General features: G+C 52.2%; 1 protein-coding gene across 2 annotated transcripts in view; it reads right to left on the bottom strand.

Annotated features, from left to right (window-relative positions):
• The window catches only part of TUNAR (TCL1 upstream neural differentiation-associated RNA), a 45582-nt gene extending 26798 nt beyond the window's left edge, over positions 1–18784 (bottom strand). The window contains exon 1 of one of the 2 annotated variants that reach the window (XM_064486411.1): positions 18619–18784. In XM_064486411.1, the coding sequence (XP_064342481.1) occupies positions 18619–18630 (12 nt within the window). In that variant the 5' untranslated portion in view covers positions 18631–18784. Of the gene's footprint in view, positions 1–2763; positions 2796–18618 lie in introns of those variants that run through there. The other variant, XM_064486412.1, reaches the window with a different exon arrangement.
• Between the last annotated feature and the right edge of the window lie 2092 nt (positions 18785–20876).

Raw genomic sequence — 20876 nt, 5'->3', positions numbered from 1 at the left:
CATACCTTGTCAGGATTCTAAACCAATGCCAAAATGTGATGGTAATTCCCACCTTGTGGAAATGTCGCGAGGCTTAGTGACCCATGGCTCTGGGGTGGAGGCTGACCCCTGGGACCTAGCATTTTTCTGTACAGGGAGCCACTCAGGAAAGCAGAGTTAATTGGCTGACTTGATCACCCCATGGCTTGGATTTTGGCTTGCCTCACTCTACAACTCTCCCCTCCCCTGACCCCTACACACATGAACATACAGGCACCAAATACAGGCCCACAGGCCTGCTCTGCTGGAAGCCAGCTCTGTGGACACTGAGCTCAGCTGGGGTCCCAGCACTTCTTCCATCAAACAAAACCAGCATCCAGCTCCTCCCACGGGCCCAAGCCGAGTCTGAGCACATCTAGCCTAGGGCACTGCCCTCCCCCTGTTAGGACACGGCTCAGAAGTCCCCTCCCCTAGAAGCCCCTCTGATGACCCACTTCTGGTTTCAGTGATGGTCCACGCTCCCTGCTCTTACCTGGCAGGCAGTATTTGTCACCATCCTCTAGGGACACCGCTGTCTGACCTGACCCCTGCAGCGGTTAGTCTGCCTAATCTGTCTCTGCCCTCAGCTCCAACCCGGTGCCAGTGGAGAGGAGGTGCTTGGCAGAGGTACACAGGGGTGAACAGTCCACCCAATGGGGGTGCCACGCAGCACCCTAGCCACTCCAACAGAGCCCTCTGGACGAGGATGCTTCGAGCCTCTGGATCCTCCCGCCATCCTCCCCGTAACTACGTCCACACCTTCGCCCCGCATCCCTCCAGTCCTGTCTGCTGCTTGCTGAGGGGCCAGCAGGCTCCTTTTTCCATCTCTCAAAGCTCTGCAATGGTGCAGAGAAAGCAGGTCGACTGGTAGAGAAGTTTGTTCTTTCAGGCACGGCCTTAGGGATTTTTTTTTTTAATGTAAAAAGCTAACAATCTATAGACCGACAGCTCAGCACCTGCAGAAAGTCACGGGCCTGATTCCAAGTCTTCTTTCCTCTGTCAACTGGGAACAGTTTATACCAAGGAAAAAAATGTTTCAATGAGCATGAAGGCCACCAAGGGCCCCGCAAGCCCTGTCCCTCTCCAGCCTCCAGCCCGATCCGCTGGAATGCCCCTCTCCCTCCCCTGCTCCCCACCGCCCTGGGCTAGAGGGGGCGGGGCAGGGCCTATCTGTCTCATTCACTCCAGGCTCCCTGGCCCCTGTGGCCCCTTGCACAGATGCGGCCCACTGCGTGTGTCCCACGACAGCTCGTTAGTGGGAACTGCACTGCCTCGTCCCCAAGGAGAGAAGTGCTGACCAAATGATATTTGTTTCACCCAAAAAGGACACCAAGTCCAAGAAGATGAGCTCTTCCCTCCAACATTCTCTCGTCCCACTGGCCCTTGAACCAGGGCCTACAGCCACTAACCCAGCTCAGAACCATCTGGCACCGGCCGACTGTCTTCCCTCTTCCAGAGACCTGCCGTTTCCCTGAGCAGCATGTGCCAAGATGGCACATGGCAAAAATTGGCTCCCTGCTTTGCATCAACAGGAGCAAGGGTGTCTGTGTACCAGGCACTGTGCTCAACCCACCACAAGCATCCCGTCTGCAAGGCGGGGCCTCCAGCAGTTAAGGAAGGATGAGACAGGCCCAGCGATCTTCCCTGACAGCGCATCTGAGCCCTGGAGACACTGCCAGTGGGGAGCTTTCAAACGGACTGGTATCCAGGCCCCACCTCAGACCAGATGCATCATAATGCAAAGGTGGGGGGCAGGTATCAGCATTTTCCAAAAGATCCCCAGGGAGATTACCCTCCAAGGTGGCCACGGCTGGGGGCCTGCACTTGAACACGCCGCCTCGAGGGGCAGGTCTCAGCTCTGCACACCTTCTATGCGCTTGGAGCCTTGTTGGCTGCTGGGGGAGCCGGGGGACTTTCAGAAGCAGCCTCTGCCCCCCAGGAGCGTTCGGGCAGCTTTGAGCATCACAGCCACGCACAGAGCGTGAGGACAGACCCAAGCCCTCAGAGCTGTAAGCAGCTGGCAAGGCTGGTCCCTGCCCGCCGGGGCCTGGGCCACTTTGGATTCTTCTTTGCAGCGAACTTTTCCTTAAAGGGCCAGGAAGTCAGTATTTTCAGGTTTCCCAGCCCCATGGCCACCCAAGTTGCCCCAGGCTCCCGTCTCCTAAGACCCTGAATGTCCATCTTCTGAAACTAAACATCCCAGGCTGCCCTCTGCCCCAGCAATTAGGACAGACTGCTGCTGCCCAAACTCGCATGCTGTCCCAGCCCCTGCCACTGCCTCCGGCTCCTTCTGAGTGTCCTCTAGGCCCTTGGTAGGAGACCCCAGATAGAGCCCTCTACAGGGCCCCTGCCTATTCTCTTCTCTCTGGTCCCCTCTAGGGACAGAATTTTCCCACCCCATGGGCCACCGGTGCTGCAGACTTGATAGACCTAGAGTATAACTCATCTTCCTGCTTCCACTTGCAAATGCAGTAAGTTTTTCCAGGGGGTCTCCTTCCTGGTCCAAAGCCACCATCCTTTCCTATGATATGTTCCTGCCGGAACCACCCATGCCTGCGGCCAGACAACGAGGGGCCATATTTGACTACGCTCTGTTGTTCAGTCAGATCCTGCAACTACCTCCTTAAACATCCCCTGGATTATAACCAGAGCTGACATTTCTCGAGTGCGTGGTTTTAATGAACATACACTATCTTATCAAATCCCACAGCAGCCCCGCAGTGACCACCAAGTGAAGACACTCACCCAGGGGTATCTTGGGGCCCCCAAGTGCCTGCCACGTGGTGACTGAATCTGTAAACACGTGGCAGCTCCCATGCATCCAAAACTCTGTTGGAGAGAAAACAGAGATGGTCAGACATACATGCCCTAGAGATGTGCGTGCTCTGGCTGGGGAACCAGACTAGCTCGAATGTCTAAGTTCTGTGCCACCCTTCCAAACACAGATGCCCCTTGGCTGCCCTGAAGTCAGAATGATACCCAGATGCGGCAATATGCCACGTGCTGCTGGGAGCCCTGATGAAGGATGCCATAGCCAGTGGGGGGCTGCCCTGCTCCCCAGAACACAAAATGTGCCCACGCCGCCACCCACTCACTGCCTCCAGGCTTTGGCAGCATCCCAAGCAGATGCCAAAGCAAGACAACCCGTCCCCATGAGCTCTAAGCCAGCAGCAGCTGCCTTCATGCCCTGTCCTGGCAGTGGGGCCAGAGGACCCAGGGGCCTCCTGGGGTCACGTGCAGAGTCAGCCTGAGAAGGGGACAGGTGAGATCCCCATGGGCTGAAGAGAAGTGACCACTCAAAGAATCTCCTGGTTGAGGACACGGTCCACTAGAGACCCCACCACCCAGGCTGTCTCTCAGTGTAATGGGTTGAATTGCATCCTCCAAAAGATATGTTCAAGTCCAAGCCACTGGTGCCCTTGACCTTATGTGAGTCTGCAGATGTAATCAAGTTATGATAAGGTCATACTGGATTAGGGTGGATCCTAAATCCAATACCTGGTGTCTTTATAATAGGAAAGAGGGGACATTTGGATGTAGAGACACATGACACACAGGGAGGCCGGCATGCAAAGATGGAGGCAGAGATGGGAGGGCTGCAGCTGTACAGCAAGGACTGTCAGCAACCAAGAGAAGCCTGGAGGAGGCAAGGCATAGGCTTTCCCCTGGAACCTTCAAAGGAACCTGCTGACACCTTGATTTCGGACTTCTGGCCTCCAGAATGCATTTCCATTGTTTAAGCCACCCAGCTTGCTACTGCAGCCCAGGAAACGAAGCACTCAGCAAGGACAAGGGAGAGTCAAGATCAGAAGACCCCTCCCACCTGCAGGTGTTGTGCATAATAACCGGACTATGAACTTGGTGTGACTCGTGAGTACAGAGACCCTGGTCCACATTCCTGCTCCCACCGTGTGACCCTGGGCTTGCCCCCAAGGCAGTCTGAGCCTTTTTTGTTATTTTGGGCCATTAAGGCCCGCCCACCCACCCACAGAGCTGCTAAATTCGACTGTGCCAGAGATGGGCTTTATAAACAAAATCGTTGTGTGAATTACGAGACTCTCGTGGAAGAAGGCGAAGTTGCTCTAACAGCCAGTGGTCTTCCTCAAGAAGGGAATTAACATTCAAAGCTGAGGTCACTCTCAGGGCTGCTCCAGGGGAAGTGGAACCTTGGTATAGCTTCCAAACCAGAATGCATTTTCAGAAATCAGATCATTTGAGTCTATCTGCATACACCAAACACTTGTTCTGTTTAAACGTGTTTTCCAGCACAGATTCCTAATCTGCAAATGTTGGTCCAACCTCCATGTTGCCAATAAGGCTGTCTTTCTAAATCACAGACTGGCTGGTGCTGCTTCTCTGCACCCCACGCTTGGTCGGCTCCGACTGTGGCATCCAGCCTGGGCTCTCCACACTCTCCCAGAGCTCCATCCTCACATGCTTCTGTGTCCATCCCGCATCATCTCCATCGCACAAGGTGGAGACAGTAACAATGCCTGTAGGAGACTCGGGATGAAACAGTGCATGTCAGGCTCTGAGCCCAGTGCCGGCACAGGTCAGTGTTCTGTTATTATCATTAAGTGATCTGTGTGGGCTCCTTAATGCCCACAGGTCCCTGATGTGGATCCACAGACCAGATAAGGTCTATGACCAGAGTCTTAGTTCTCTCCGGCAAAATGTAAAAACCAAGAATAATGCGTGTGGATTGGTTAATTAATGAGACTTAATTAATCAAATTAATTACTTTTTGAAAATTCCAATATTAGGGGCTTCCTATTTTTCTTATTATTTATCACACGATGGTGGTAACAGAAGGCAGAATTTGGCAGTCTCTGATGGACCTGGAGATCGTCATTCTGAGTGAAGTAAGCCAGAAAGAGAAAGAAAAGTACCATATGCTATCACTCATATGTGGAATCTAAAAAAAAAAAAAAAAAAAAAAACAGACACAAACGAACTTATTTACAAAACAGAAACAGACTCACAGACATAGAAAACAAATTTATGGTTACCGGGGGAAAGGGAGTGGGAAGGGATAAACTGGGAGTTTGAGATTTACGGATACCAACTACTATATATAAAATAGATGAACAACAAGTTTCTACTGTGTAGCACAGGGAACTATATTTAATGTCTTGTAGTGACCTATAATGAAAAAGAATATGAAAAGGAATATATATGTGTATATGTGTGACTGAAGCATTATGCTATACACCAGAAATTGACACAACATTGTAAGCTGGCTATACATCAATTTAAAAAATTCAAAAAAAAAATTGGCAATCTCATGCCAACTTCCTGATTAAACAAATTTCCCTACCTGCGTACATCAAAAGGCTGGCGACTGGAACCCTAAACCATGAACTGGTTTTGAGGTAGTGAAGGTGTCACTTCTTTCCTCTCACCCTTCCTCCCCTTCCAGGGGAACAGTCCCAATTAACAGCCCAAGAGAGGCAGCTCTCCTGACCACGTGACCCCACCCACCCAGCCACAGCTGCTTAGACCAGAAGCCCCCCCCCCCAAGCCAGGCCACTCAGCTTTCCTCCTGGGAATCTAGGTCCCCAAGGAGACGGAGTGAGTTGCGAGGTTATGCAGATGTAGGGTGGAGGATGCCTTTTGGGGTGACCATTATTGAGCCGTGTGCTCAGAGGAGTGGGAAGAGAGAGCCAAAGCTGAGAGATGGGGGAAGAGGGCAGTGCCAGATGGTGAAACCTGGGGCTCTACACAGAGAGGGAAGGAGATGTCCTGACAGCGACGATGATTTTTCTGTGACCATTTCTCCTCTTTGTAGCCAGACCGCATGTCTTGCTTTGGTTTCCATGACATGCGGATTCCTTATCCACAGTCTCCTAGTGCTTACTAATGGGCTGATTTTTCTTTCTGCCCCTCTGGGTTCCATGAGAATGGAGACTGGGTGGGTCTTGTTGGCACAGAGCTGCTGCTCAATAAAAAGTCTCTGGATGGATGAAAGGATGGTGATAAGCCTGCTGGGGGTGGGGGTGGGGGTCTGATTCTTGCCACCCCGTGTGCCAATCAAGATGCAGGACTTCCAGCAACAGCCCTGAGAGAAGTCATCTCTCTGTGCTGCCCGCCCTCTAAAGCTTTCAGGGAAACAAGAAGTGAGAAAGCCAGAAACCAGAACCAGAACCAGAAACCAGAACCAGACAGGGGTGACTGCTCAGGGGTTTCCACAAGGAGGGTCCATTCCCAGTGAAGGGCCAGGGGAAAGAGGTGGCCAGAGTCACTGGAAACATTCTATCCCCAGTTTGGAACCTAGCCCCAGGGGATACAGACAAGAACCTGGTGGCTCGGAGTCCAGGAGAGAAGCATGGCCTGCTGAGTGGGGAAGAGTCAAGAGTGAAGTAGTGCAGGTGAGGGGAGGATGGGGGGGAGGGGGCAGGGAGGGCGGGGGGGGAGGGGGCCAGAGAGAAAGGAGGCAGGGTAGGGGAGGTGCAGGCAGGCCTGACATCTCCATCAGATGTGGTGGGCACAGGGCCTAGACCCATAAAAACGTTTCCATTTCTTTTAAAATCAGAAGAAATAAAAGAATGCAATTAGAAAAAATGCCTTAATAGATAATATTAAACTATCCATCTTGATATCAACTCAGTCATGAGATGTAACTTTTGATACTTTTTTACGCAGAAAGGCCCACAGAGGTAAAAGCCAAGAGTCCGAGACACGGAGCACCAGGCCCTGGTGTGGGGCAGGGAGGTGAGGGCACGGAAGGGGAGGAGTGGCTACAAAAGAGCAGACAGCGGACTCTTAGCAGCTTAGTTTGCTTCTTTGGGGAGGATGAGGAGGATGCCTGAAAGCTGGACAGGAGGGTACAGGGGTTTAGGGAGCTCCACTTTCCCACAGAGCAAGGTGGTCAGCGTTTTAAAATGTCAGCTGGGTGACAGGATGTGTTCAGGATCCCCCTGTCTGGGTCACACCCTACTCTGCCGGCTACCAAAGACCACCCCCTGTACAAGCCACCTAAGTGCTCCACAGTGGCTTAAAACGTGCCCCAAATTCCTCAACGCTCTTCCCATCAACATGGGCTCCAATGCAGACAGCCTCAGTGATCTGATTCTAAGGAACATAAAATGTCAGAAGTGATGCTGGGTGATCTCTGAGGCTTGGCCATAAAAGGAGATACAGGCAGCCCTCCCACCCCTCCCCTCCTTCTTGGGACATGCAAACTGGAGCCCAGAGCCACAATGGAGGAAATCTGGCTGGCCTGGCCCACCATACAGGAGACCACGTGAAGAGGACATGAGATCCCCAGCAGTGCCAGATCCCCCTCCCCTAGGCTGTGTGCATCTTCCTGGCCGAGGTGCCAGACATGAGAGAGGAAGCTTTCTGGATGATTCTAGCCCCAGCAACAGCCCAACTGTGATCTCACATGAGGCCTTCAGCAAGAACCACCTCACTGAACCCAGGCAGCCCCTGAGCTTGTGAGCACGGTAAGGGATGAGCAGTGTTTGAAGTCACTATTTGGAGGTGTTTTATATGCAGCAATAAATACTCTCTAAGCCTTAGTTTCTTCATCTGTAAAATGGGAATAATATAAACATAGCTGCCTGATTGAGCTGTTGCTCAGATTAAATGAAATAGCTCATGAAAAGTACTTAATTAGCACAGTCTCCACCCAGAGTAAGCACCTAGTACGTAAAAGCAATGATTATTGTTAATTGTTATTATTATGGCCATTGGACAGAAGAGAAAACAGGGCTCAAAAAGACTAAAGCAAATTGTCCGATAATCTCACGGCAAGTTAGATGCATCATGGTTTGACCCAGAGAACAGTTTCAACTAAAATGTGCATGCTCCCTAGAAGGTGCTGTGATGGTAATCACGATCTCACTGAAGACCTGCCGTTCCCTTCTGGGAGATGATAGGTCCTTGATGAGAAAAACAGAGGGACCGAGGTCAGACCCTCAAACCATCTTCATAATGTCCACTCTGCCTAACTGCATGGCATCCGTGCATGTTCCAAAACATTTAGTCTCCGACCCTGTGAGAATAATATTTTTTAGCTCTACCCTCCTCTTTCTCTAAAAATCAGTGTAAGTAACTGGACCACTATGCTGCACACCAGAAACTAACACAACATTGTAAATCGACTATAACTTCAATAAAAGAAGATAAGTGTAAATGGGGTGGTGAAACCTATGAAATTTGCCAGCACATAGATTACTTCTGTCCCAAACTGTAATAACGTACAGGCCTCCCAAGATTATTTATCTAATACATATATTTACTGAGTTTGGGGGTAATAACCTGGGAAAGTTTGCAAACAATTCCTTGGGGCTGTGACGGACGCATTTTACGAACGGGAACTGTACTTATATATCTGCCTAATAAAGCCTTGAAGGTTTTACTGTTTTGAAGTCAGCCAGCAGGATTGCCATCAATCAGCTTCTCATGCATTTGGGAGAACCTCCTTGATAAGGCGCAACAGAGCTGGGAGAGCCAGGCTGCTTCCGAAGCTCAGCTGGGTTCCCGGCAAACAAGACCCTTTGCACAGGGCAACCCGTTACTCAGCCACTAAGAGACGTGGAGCCACTCCTAGCGCTAAGCAAGCTCTGTCCCTGGTGCTGAAGGTGCAGGAATGGACAGTTAAGACAGAGACACCGATGGGGATGCTGAGGGCGGTTTGGGCTAAACTCTGGGACGTCCAAGGAGCTTCCAGAGCCTGGGTGACAGATTTCCCTGGATAACTGATGGCTCTTTTTATGATACCCAGGACTCCAAACAGACCTCAGACTCAGTTCTTCCCATGCCCAGACCCTGAGAACCATTCTAATCTGCTCTGATGTGGCTCTCTCCTTGCATCAAACATTGGGACACAAACTTCAGAAACAGAAGGAATGACAAAAGGGCCCATGTCATGCCCAGCCCCCTCCAACCCTGGTTGCCCAAGACCCTAGCTCTGGGCCTGGCTTCCAAGAGGAAAGGCAAAGGAACAAGGAGAAAGCCACATACTCCATGCTTGGCTGGGGGCAAGGTGGTGTGAGTACAAACTGTCCATTTCCACATGGACTTCAGCCAACACTGGGCACTGGCCAAACTCAAAGATCATGACCGACTCCAGAGTGATTTGATGTCCTGCTTGGCTCCAATCCCACTGTGTGACCTTGGGCCAGTTGCTTCATCTCTCTGGGCCTCTATTTGTTGACCTACATAAATGGAGCCATTGAGAGGGTGGAGATGAGACCACATTCTGGTGCAGTGAGCTCTCTGGTGGGCGGCATCTCTTCCAACTGCTGGGGATGCTTTGCCCTTGGCATGATTTGGCAGTCAGCCTGTCCTGAACAAGGCTCTTTGCCAGGGCCAAACTCCCCAGAAACAGTTAAGCATCTGCCCACTGGCCTATGGAACATGTTTTTTTGTTTGTTTTTCTTGTTTTGTTTTTTTTTTAATTTCCCTCTCCTTCCCTTAGCAATGAGAAGATGGAAGACAGAGGCAGTATAATCACTCATGACCCCTGGGACATTCTTCTGGTGTCCTGTCTGCCCTGCTGGCTCTGCAGAAGTCACCCATCCTGCTGAGCATGTTGATTTCAAAGCTAACCATCTAAATGGCACACACTTTGGTTCCTGACACTGACCACTCTCCTGCCCATGAAGCCCATGGCTGGGGGAAGCTCGGGCAAGCTGGCTGGTGAATGCATGCCCTAGATTCTCTCAGCTGTGGATGTAGGTCTGGGAGCATTGTTTTTAGGCCAGGAGCAGCCTGAATGCGTTTGCAGAGGCGCAGGGAGACCCATGGCTCGGTGAATCAGGCTGGGACACTGCCTGCTCCATTTCCTGTTGGCCAGAGTCCACGGTGGCAGGGCAGCAAATGCCAGAGCCAGTGGCTACATCGCTTTCCCTCTGAGTCCAGCAGGGTCGGTGGAGCTGGGGGTCTGGGCAAGCGGGGCCTGGAGGATACCTCAACAGGCACAGACCAGTGGAGACAGTGCGATCAGAGAAACAGGGCCTGGAGGTCACCATCCGACCATGTCTTCTTTTCATACACTTATACATCTTTGTATACATTTATGAGTTTTACACATCTTCACTATGATAGAGATGGCACAGGGGGAGCATGAAACAGGACCACCAGTTCTCTTGTTAAAACCCACACCCTTGCTCAAACACTTCCCCTGACTCCCCATCACCTGTGAGACACGACACACTCCTTACCCCTGCACTCAAGACCCACTCCCTACGGAGATAGGATGGACGCGGCTGTGCTTCCGCAGCCCAGTGCTACAGCCCTACCCACCTGTTCACCTACCCCCAACTGTCCAGCCTCTGCACCTTAGCTCATGCTTTCCCTCCTGACTCGAATGCCCTTCCGCCTCATCTCGGCCTGATACTTTCCTACTCATCTCTCAAGGCTCCTGGCAAATGCCCCTACCCGCCTCCCTCCAGACCCATCATTCCCACCTCTGTCTCTTAAGGCACTTCAGCTGCTCTAATCAGCTACAGGTCGTTACATAACACATTTCTCAGACTGTCTCTGGGTCCTCGGGAGACAGGAAGCTTCTTGTTTACCCCCATCCCCACACCATCCTGCCTGATGGCCTCTCAGTGACGGCCTGGTCCATGTGTCCACTGCAGGAATCTGCGTGACAGATGCTAAGTATGAAAATGCTTCCTTCCGTATGATTCAAGAAGTGGGCAGGACCCTGAAAGGTCGGGGTGTGAACTTTTCATGGCCCTTCTCACGCGGATATACTGCTGGGCAGACTGGCTTCAAGGGAACTCAAACTGGTGCCATGTGTTGACCGCTAAGAGCCTATTTATATCTTCTATCTCTATACCAGGCTACGCACTCAGCTCTCCTTGGAGGCAAATCTCACGAAATGGCCCATCTCTCCCTCCTACTCACCACACAATCAATATTACTGAGTGCGGTTTGCTTCACCTGGGCTCCTAATAAACAGGCTAGAACTCCTCTTCCCTGGTGGGAGAAGACAGAGGCCAGGGACTATTGTCCAGGCCTCACTGTCCCATGTGCACAGAGGGAGATGAAACCAAACAGACCCCAGAGCTGTGGCGTCTCCCATGTCTGGCAGCCTGCAATGGTGCCCAGATATGGCTGGTGCTCTGAGAATGTTTGTGGAAGAGGAGGAGGATGGCACGGCCCCTGGGGTTAATGGTGGTAGAAGAAACATCCAGACAAGGGACAGGATCAGTCTCTTTCTAGAAAATTCTGGAAGAGCTCTCTAGGCCCACTTTGACAATCCCATCCAGTGATGAGTCACCCCCTAAGATGGTGCCCAGAATTCAAGGGCTGCCCTAAGACAGCTTGTACTTGGTGGAGACAGCTTGTACAGCCTGGAAGCCGAGACTGGCCCTAGAGACTAAAAGAGCATCCGTCTGTGCGTGGTTGCAGAGCAGCGGTGGGACAGAGAGCGGCAGCTCCTCAGGGCCGGCTGTTCCCCGCCCTTTCTCATCTGTCCCCAGGTCCCACGGGCTCTCGGAGAGTGACAGGGCTCTCGGGCAGCTGTGTGGGTTTTAGGAGCAGCACAGAAGCCAGTGTGGCTAGAAGGAGCAAAGCAAGAGGAGACGATGGGAGTGGAGGCCGGACCCAGGGCCAGGTGGTGTAGGGCCCTGCAGGCCTGCCCAGAGTCGCTGGTCACTGCTCTTGGGGACACACAGAGCACTGGCAAGCTCCATGAGCAGATAAGGCTGGGATCTTTTAGAAGGCTCCCTCTGGGGGCCTGCTGGAAAGCAAACTGTAGAGGGCAGTTGGGAAGCAGAAAGAGTGTGTAGGAGAGAAATGAGGATGGCTTGGGTGAGGTGGAGAGAGTGGCCAGCATGGAGGGCGCCATATCTGGAGCATTTTGACGAGGAAAGGGCATTAGTGATCAACAACTTGTAAGAATTAGTGGTTCTTGAATTTTTATTGCTCCTGCGATAAGAATTACTTGGAGGCTGTTAAAATGCAGGTGCTGAGGCCCCGCCCTCAGAGGTTCTGACTCAATGCGTAGGAGCAAGGCCCAGGAATCCGTATTTTAGTAAGCTCCCCAGAGGCTTTCCTGGAACTGGTCCCTGCATCCTGCTTGGAAAAACACTGCAATGGCCCAGTCCTTGCACTTGACCACCAGGGAAGCCAATGGAGGGCCGGAGTCAGGTGGAGGCTCATCCTCAAGTGTCCAGGTGAGACAAGCGGGAAGGCAGGTCTGACAAGCAGGCCCCTTGACTCCCAGCCTGGGCTCTCCTTCCTGGCCTCCTTGCTCCACTGCAGATTTTGAATGGACCCTGAAGGGCAGGAGGACCATCCCAGGCCTGCGGGAACAGAAGCCATGTATGAACACACTGCAGCTGTCTTTGGGCCATCACTGCAGCCCCAGTGCCCAGCAGTGCTCAGAACACAGCTGGTATTCAATGGATTTTTATTCAGCTGTTGTCAATCCACACCTGTCAGACGGAAGAAGGATGGCAGTGGATTCCAGTGATCAGGCAGGACCAGAGAGGCACACCCAGTGGAGGAGACGGCATCATGCCCGAACAGATGGACAGAGCATCTCTCCAATGCCACAGGGATGTCCTGGAGCAGGCCTAGGACAGCCAGCCCTCGTGGAGAGCCAGCCTCTGTATCTATGGGAATTTCCAGACCAATGTTGATCTTGTTAGTAAAACTAAGTGAGGAAAGTCTCAACGTTCCCTTTTAGGGAATAAGTGTGCTCTACACTCCTGCTTTCCAGGTGGAGGGCTCAGGCCTCCCTTCCCACCTTTAGCGTTTAACACAGCAAAGCCAGGCTTACTTCTTTAGAAGTACTCAATACAGCCCTCTCAGCAAGTTAATGGGACGGTGTGCATTCATACATCATTTTAAGCACATGCATTATGCTCTCAAAGCACATTCCCTCTGTTTAAAAACAGAAGCCTTGTCAATATCAATCAACAAAAGAAGATGACTGTCATTATCATCCATTTTCTTAATGAAAAGGAATCAAGAATCTTTCGGGGGGGGGGTCCCATCGAGGCCAATGTGACTGAATGGTTTATCTGTGGCAGGACGAAATGAAATGGTGTGCTGGTCAGAGTCGAAGGCTATTATTAGCAGATAGAGGCGGAAAACCTGGGATGATGGAAAAACAGGAGGCTCTGGGCATCCCTGGTGCGCTCTGCTGCTTGGGGATGCTGACGAGGCACACAGAGCCGCTCAGCACTGTGTACTAAGGAGCAGCATGTACTAAGAAGCAAGGAGAATACACGGACCCTCCCGAACACCCCACCTGCCCTTGTGACTCTGGTTTCAATGACGCTGATTGCAGATACAAAGGCATGACCTCACAGTCCACCAGGAGGGCTTACAAAGTTGTGGGCTATGAACCCTGTGTAAAGTCTCCTTTACACCTGTCATAAGCCACATACGAAGGCAGCATGGACACATCTAAGATTCTTCAGTAAATTTATTTGGTGATTCTCGATGCTGGAAATGGAGGCTGAATCACTTCTACTAACCATGCCCCAAATAACGGTTCACAGGAATCACAACGCAGAGGCCCGGGACTTCATCGCCTTCCTGCCCTTCCCTCGGTGCCTCTGTGTGGCTGCTTTTGCATTTTCTGCCATTTGAATAGCCATAAATACAAAAAATCTGACCCAGAGCTGCCATGATCTCAAGGTTTGGGGGCAAAAGGTACAAACTTTTTGGGTCTCACTGGGGACAGGCAACGTAATTTCTCATTCACCAAATCGAAAAGTTGTTCTGGCTGCTAAGGTGCCTTGGTATTTTACAGATGACAGATGAATCACAATTGAGTTTTTCAACTCATTCTGCCTGCTTTCTCTTGTTAATCACCTATCACGAGAAGCCTGAAGCTCTTGGCACATGAGCCACTTAGTCATCCAGAAAAGGTGGAGGGAGGGTCCTGTTTGTTAAGACATCACTCCTATGATGTGGGCAAGGCCAGCATCAGTGCTGGAAGGATTTAAACTGCTGGCAAAGAGAGCCACTCGAGGATCATTACTAGAACAGAAGGACGGGTGATTTCAATGACTCCCTTTTACTCCCTGTAAATTCTGTGTTGCAGCTGGGATTCTGGAATCTCCTGCCGTGGGGAAGGATGACACTCAGCCAGATCTGTAGAGCTACCAGCACAGAACAGCAGCAGCTCTACTAACATGAGTGGACTTCCGCAGACCCCACGAAATATTCGCTGTGACTACATCTCTAGTCAGTGGCTTGAAAAGTTCTCCAAAACTGACGTTTCCTCTTCTAAGTCCTGCACATTCATAAGAGCTGTAAGTGAACCTTTAAGTTCTTGTATTTGTTTCTCTAATTTCCTTCTCTGGTTGGTAGTTTGGGGGAAGATTAACCCATGCGGCATCCTGGTGGAGGAGCCACATTCTTTTCGGAAGCTTCTGTTATATAACTTTAATTCTGTGTCCCTTTTCAAGAGATATAGGCTGGCCACATCTTCCAAAGTGTCCCCTGTGCCAGCTTGTGATCCCTTCCCACAGAACCCAGGTGACATGGGTCCTAAAGGAGCAATTTCAGCTCCCCAACCCCTGAAGAACTACTAACACTAACCCTTGAAGTGTGACACTTGGCTTATTTCTGAATATCTTGTGAATCGAATACATTTGACACAGAGTTCAAAGAACTCTAACGCCTCGGATTCAGATGTCTCTCAAAAGCCAAATCTCCCCCACATGTTACTGACGTCGGAAGTTCTCTCTCTGCGCCACGGTGTTATTTAGGAAAGAGGAAGGACATGATTTGGTTTCCAGACACACTGCAGCATCAGTGCGAACGAAGTGTGGCAGCAAGAGGGTGGTTTCAACCCTGGCAGAGTGTATCTGCAGTCGTACTCGGTTCTGCCTTTCAACACCTATGCGAGTCTGAGCAACATACTCGGCTCTCTGAGCCCGGGTTCTGCCTCTAGGAAAGGGATTCGTTAAGATCTACTTCGCAGAGTCGTGAGGACAAAATGTTTAGAGACTGGTGGTTCCTTTCTTCCATCACCTCCTCTCCACTCTCTTTATCTGGTAATGACTGTAGCTTCGCAAGAAACCTGACCTCTGACCGCAGACTATTTAGTGTTACAAGCGAAGCTGCAGAGAACCCGGCAAAAACGCCACTGCCAAATCTCCGAACTCCTCACCATTTTTCAGCTTCAGCTGCATTCAAGGCTCTAATTAAAGTACTTTCCATTTTCAAAACAACAACAAACAGTAATTACATCCTTCCCCTCCTACCTTCCAGGAATGGCCAGAGACTAAGGCGAAACCTCCACGTCCCCTGCACCTCGATCTATATAGCTAGAAGGTCACCTTCCTCTTACCCCACTGACCCAAATTACATAGTGACTCCTGCCACACGGACCCTAGAGAGGGTCACGGCTCACCCTGGCCCTCTCCACGTGTGCCAAGCCTCCACAGCACAATGGAGCCCTGATGGGGAAGCTGGCAGCATCGCCTTTAAGATGAAAGTTCTATCATTACACATTCAGGGTGGGGTCCCTGCTTAGGGTAAGCAATACAATTTTTTTCTATAATGATAGGTTCCTTACTGTTTATATGAATGTCTAATTGAAAATGTTATGTAACCTTAAAGTATGGAGCATTCTGGAGCTATTAGTAACCAGCTGCATCCCAACTTGGAGGACCCTTCCAGCTCCAAGTTGGAGGGACTCGCCTGGCACCAATACACACACATGCATGTGGACACGGAGACATACAAACATACATACTGGTGCCATAGACGTAAATTAAGACCCAGAGAATGGGGATAACTTGTCCAAGGTTCACAAAGCCAATTAACAATAGAGTCAAGAATGAATCCCAGGTCTCCTGGCCTCCAGAGGCTGCTCCTTTCCGCTCCACCCCTCTACAGGTACCTGTGTACGTCCTTAATGTTGCACGCGAACCAGGTTCTCATAATGTGGGGCTTGTCGGCTCAGATGAGAAGGGTTCCTGATCTAGACTCCTGAGTTAGAAACAGGGTGCCAACCAGGCAAACATCTCAGTGTTGCCATTCATTTAGGATACCTACCCCTCCTGCTCTCTCAAGAGAAACACGAGCCATTACATGTATGGTCTGAAAAAGGTCAGCTTTAGAGATCTTCCAGAAAAGAAATGGGTTTAAGACAAAGCAGAGTAGAAAAGGGAGAATTGGTTCTTGACTGCACATTTTCACGCCTGAGGGTAAAAAAGAGCAAAAACCAAGAGAGAACTGATAACTCAAAAACTAAACATGAGAAAGACGAGTAACATTTTTCTGTGTAATCCAGCTTGGGCTATCAATAGTGTGATGCAGGACATACAAACTATTCTTTCATAATTACATGATCATTTTCAAAAGTAGCTTCATGAAGATCGTTGTTCTGCATTCATTTTTATTCAAAACCTCACCCATTAGTCATAAGCAGCTAAAACACACAATGCTGGGAGATTAATATGCCCACACGAGATGCATTACTTGCCATTCGCAGACCCCAGGAGCTTGTCAAAAATGAAAGCTTTGCTCTGGTTCTGTGAATACCAAACAGTCACCAAACCCACTGGGAGCTTAGTTTCTGGGAAAAAGGTGGGACGTGCCCATTTCATTTGAGATTCAGTAACGTTTTAAAAGGTTCATTAATCCACATCTTTAAAAGACCTATGACAACCCCATTAAAGGCCCATAGGTCAGGTTGATGAATTTAGCTGTAATCAACAGGCAAAGACTTAAGTCAGGATCTAAACATCCTCGTGGCCCACCTTTCTTGTGACAGTCCCTCTGCATTCCAGTTGAGGCTGGCTCCTCAGATCACTAATGTGATCAGCAAACAATGGAGAGAGAGGAGTCTAAAAATCACTTTATTTACTTGCATTAACTGTTTAGGCTGAGAAGGTTTAACCTATGCCACTATGGCGGATTCTTTCTGGAAAGAACGGGAAGGCTTACAAGCTTGTCGCTTTCAAGCTGGCAGGACATCAAGTTGATGTATTATGTTCCATCAATTCTTAGGGGTCAATGTCATCTCTCCAGATGAAATGGCTAACCTGTCCCATAACCCCAATCTGGTACCCTGGGGCATTTCATAGCCACCAAGCTTCAGCCCAATAAATAATCCTCTAAAGCACTGGTCAGGCTTCACCTCCTTGGGGTGGAACCTGAATTCTGCAGCTCCCTCAGTCACCATGTCCTCTTCTTGGAAATCAACAACCTATTCAGTGTGGAGCTGTCTTTCTAAATGCATATGTCTGACCAGCTCACACACTCCAGCTCTGGCCTGTAACCCACTCTTCTCCCACTCATAGAATTGTCTGGTTAGAAGGAATCTGAGAGTTCATCCCATGTGACCCCATCATTTTACCAACAGGGACACCGAGTGCCTTTCCCTGCACTGACATCTACACTGTGCACATCCTGTAGACAACCAAGGCCAACGCTTGGTGACTTAACCTATTAAACGAGCCACGCAGACCAGGATCAAACAATTTTGTGGTGCTTCCCTCTTTAGGATCAACCTATATGCACTTAAGCAAACAGTTAAAAGCTGCAAAATCGGAGAGCTGGGGGCAGGCTAAGGCCTCCCAGCTATGTTAACACCCTCTCTTCTTTTCTTCTGGATTGAGAAGTGTGAAGTTTTGCTGACAAAGAGGGTTGGCAAAAGTGAGCCAGGATAACATTTCTGACAGGGTCGGCTCCTACACCGTGGCCATCTGGGATCAGCCAGGCGCTTGTTAAGTAACCATGTCCATGGCTTATACAACCAGGGGCAGTAGCCTTGGTTAGTCCTCACCTCACAGAAAGGCTTAGGACTTGGTTCCAAGGCCGAGCATGTGTGCTGGGTGCACACAACAAGAAGATGCACACAGGAGGATCCAAACACTGCTATTTCCATCCTTTAAGAGGCCTGGGAGAAAGAGAATCCCAGAAGAGAGAGCACCAGGGGAACACAGTACCCCTCTACCTTAACAGAAGTGGCCTTGCACTTACAGTTCACGTAAGGGTGAGCAGCAGTGTGATGGAGGAACGGACAAAAAATACATGCTACCAGAAACTGATTTCATCGGAGCAGACACTCAACAGCGCAAGTGTTTTCACACAGACAGGCAATGACTCCAGATGGAAGCAGTCAGTAGAAGAAATGGGACAGGTGTGTCTGTTACAAGAGGATCCAGGGAGAGCACCCTGGTTTCCAGTCTGGGTCTTCCTGGTTTGCGCTTCCTGGCCTTGTGACCTTGATTAAGTCATTCAACCTCTCTGGGCCTCAGTTTCCTCCTCTGAGCCACAGAAGAAGGGGAACCTACTTCCTCGGGTGGTTTGAAGACACACACTAGCCAGCAGAGCCTGGACACCCGCTCCGAGATCACTATATGAGAGTCGTCTCCCCCACGACAAATGATGAGTGTCAACCCAGGTTGCATGTATCATTATCTGGAACAAACAGGTCTCCTGCCTGCGTGTCAAGCCCGCATCTGCCTCCCTGATGGCTCAGGAAAGCCCCAGGTCTTGAAGGCGCCTGGGCAGTTTAGCCGCCAGGCAGGGTTTGGGGAATGGGGGAATCCAGGGGTTCAATCGAAAGCCCCGCAGACTCTGGGTGGGGGCCAGGCAGGGGACTCAGTGGTGGCCTCCGGGGCCGTGCGAAGGGGCTTTGTTCCCGAGGCGGAGGGCCTGGCTTACCGAGCAGCGCATCCGGAGGCGGGCGGGGGGCGCGCGGGGCACGCAGCAGAGCCACAGCCCGGCCCGGGCCCGGGGCGCCGGAGTCGGAGAAAGGCGAAGAGGAGGAAGAGGAGAAGAAAGAAGAGGCTGCCACCGGCTCCTGCCTCATTCTCTCGGGCAGCGCCGATACGCGGGCCGCCGCCGGCTGGGGCTGGCCGCCGGGCGCCGGACCCCGTGCGCGCGGCTCATGTCCCCGTCCGCCGCTGGCGAGGTGTGCGCGCCTCCGGGTTGTCTCCGGGCGGCGCCCAGGGGCTCCTCATGCCCCGCGCCGGGCTCGGCAGGAGGATCTCCGGGAGGCAGCGAGGAGGGAAAGAGGAAGAGAGAGCGTGAGAGCGCGCAGAGCTGCGCCCCGCGGGTCCGGGGGCGGCGGGCGCCCAGCAGGACCGCGCCGCCCCACCCACCGCGCCCGCTGCGCCCGGCGCCGCGCGCCCGATGGAGCACCGAGCCCCAGAAACTTTAGCACATGGCCGGTCCGGCGGCCGCAGTGGCGGGAGCTGCTGGCTCTTAGCGCGCCCCCTCCCCACTCCCTCCCCGCCCCAGCCCCGGCCCCCGAGCGCCGCTTACCGGGGGCGACGGCGACCGCGACAGTGGGGAGCCCACCCTGCGGCGCGCAGAGCTGTGCGCGCCGGCTGGAAAGGAGTAAGGGGCTGGCGGCGTCGGGGTCCCTGCAAGGCACGGGCACCTCGGCGGCGGGCGGCTCGGGTTAAGGCATCCTGGGAGGGGGCGGCGTGCGAGCTGAGGTCCGCAGGCCGGGGTGAGGGAGGGTCTGTGCGCCCTCCACCCCCGCTCCCGGCACGGCTGCTGCTGATGCGCGCGGGCTTCCCCGGCCCCGGGTCTGCGGAGCCAGCCCCGTTACCTAGCGACTCGCTCCGGGGAGTCCACGCTGACGCGCGCGACTAGCGGGGCTGCGGCAGCCGAGCGGAGGGGAGGAGAGGGGGAGCTTCCGAGGTGGGGGAGGGCGGGTGGCTGTGGCCGGAGCTCCACCCTCCGCCTCCCCCTCTTCGCTGGGAAAGGGGCAGGGGGAAGACGTTGCTACAGCCTAGCCCTGGAGGATGAGGGGAGAGGAGGAGGAGAAGAGGCCGGCTCTGGCCTGGGGCAGGTGGGAGAGGCACGGAGATGCTCTTTCTCCCTCACTGGAGATGCAGCAGCAGGTGGCGGCCCGGCGCCCCCAGGCTGGCGGATATGGGCCCGGCCGGGGCTGGAGAGCGAGGAACGTGGCAGTGGGCGCGTGGGTGTGTGTGACACGCTCCCACCCACGTGGCGCACTTGGGGACCTGAGGACGCGGGTAGAGGAGGAGCCTCCTCCTTTCCCTGGTCTCCCTCCTGCCTTCATGGACATTTTGCTCCTGCGCTGACTGCCTCTTCATCATGGAAGCCCAGGTCGCTCAGCTCCCGGCTCTGAGCTCCTCCTACCTTCCCGAAAACACAAGGATGGCCCGGAATGTTGGGGGCACCTTCATTGTAATCAAACCAACCCTGGCGGTGGCACTTCCCCACCGCACTTCTGTATCCAGTTGCCCATATAGGGGGCCCTATAATCTGACTTGGGGTCTCTTCCTATTTTGGGATTTGGGGCCTCCCAATTTCCTGCAATATGTAGAATGTGCCTTAAGTTACTTCACATCTTCGGTAAAATAGTATTTGTCTCCAAAGCTGGTAGCTAAGTCCTAACACCTAAGATACCCACACAGATGTGAACATATATCTGCTATAAAGCTGCAGCCTGTCTCCTGATCCTCTGGGACCTCCCCCAAGTACACCCCGAAGCCCAGGAAGGTGGGGCAAGAGTCTATGAAAGTCCTCATAGAGGGCAGGGACCACTGCTTTTCCAGATGACGGAAATGACTTGCCCAGGTCCACTGGGTGCCTCAGCCAAGTGAGCAGGGCCCAGAACCCAGGCCTCCTGGTGCTCAGGCTCCCACACCTCATCCCTGCCCCTTTCAACAGCCAGATGCAGACAGCCTCACTTGTCCACTCCTCAGAAGGCCTCTTACTCCTGCCGCCTGACCCACAGGACCAAACCCACACTCCTTCATCACCTGACTGTCCTCTCCTCCTCTCCTCCTCTCTGCAATATGAATGAGGGAAGAAAGAGGCAGAAGACAGGCCCTCCAGAGAAGGAGGATCTCCCTGCCCAAGAAAGCACCCACATCCTAGCAGTAGGTCTCAACAGAGTAGATCCCATCCCTGAGGGCCTTTGGGAAATACCAGGGACTGAG

The sequence above is a fragment of the Camelus dromedarius genome, chromosome 5 (genome assembly GCF_036321535.1).
Source record: "Camelus dromedarius isolate mCamDro1 chromosome 5, mCamDro1.pat, whole genome shotgun sequence".
Lineage (NCBI taxonomy): Eukaryota > Metazoa > Chordata > Mammalia > Artiodactyla > Camelidae > Camelus > Camelus dromedarius.
The sequence above is the reverse complement of the archived record's forward strand: the minus strand, read 5'-3'. Positions and strand labels throughout refer to the sequence as shown.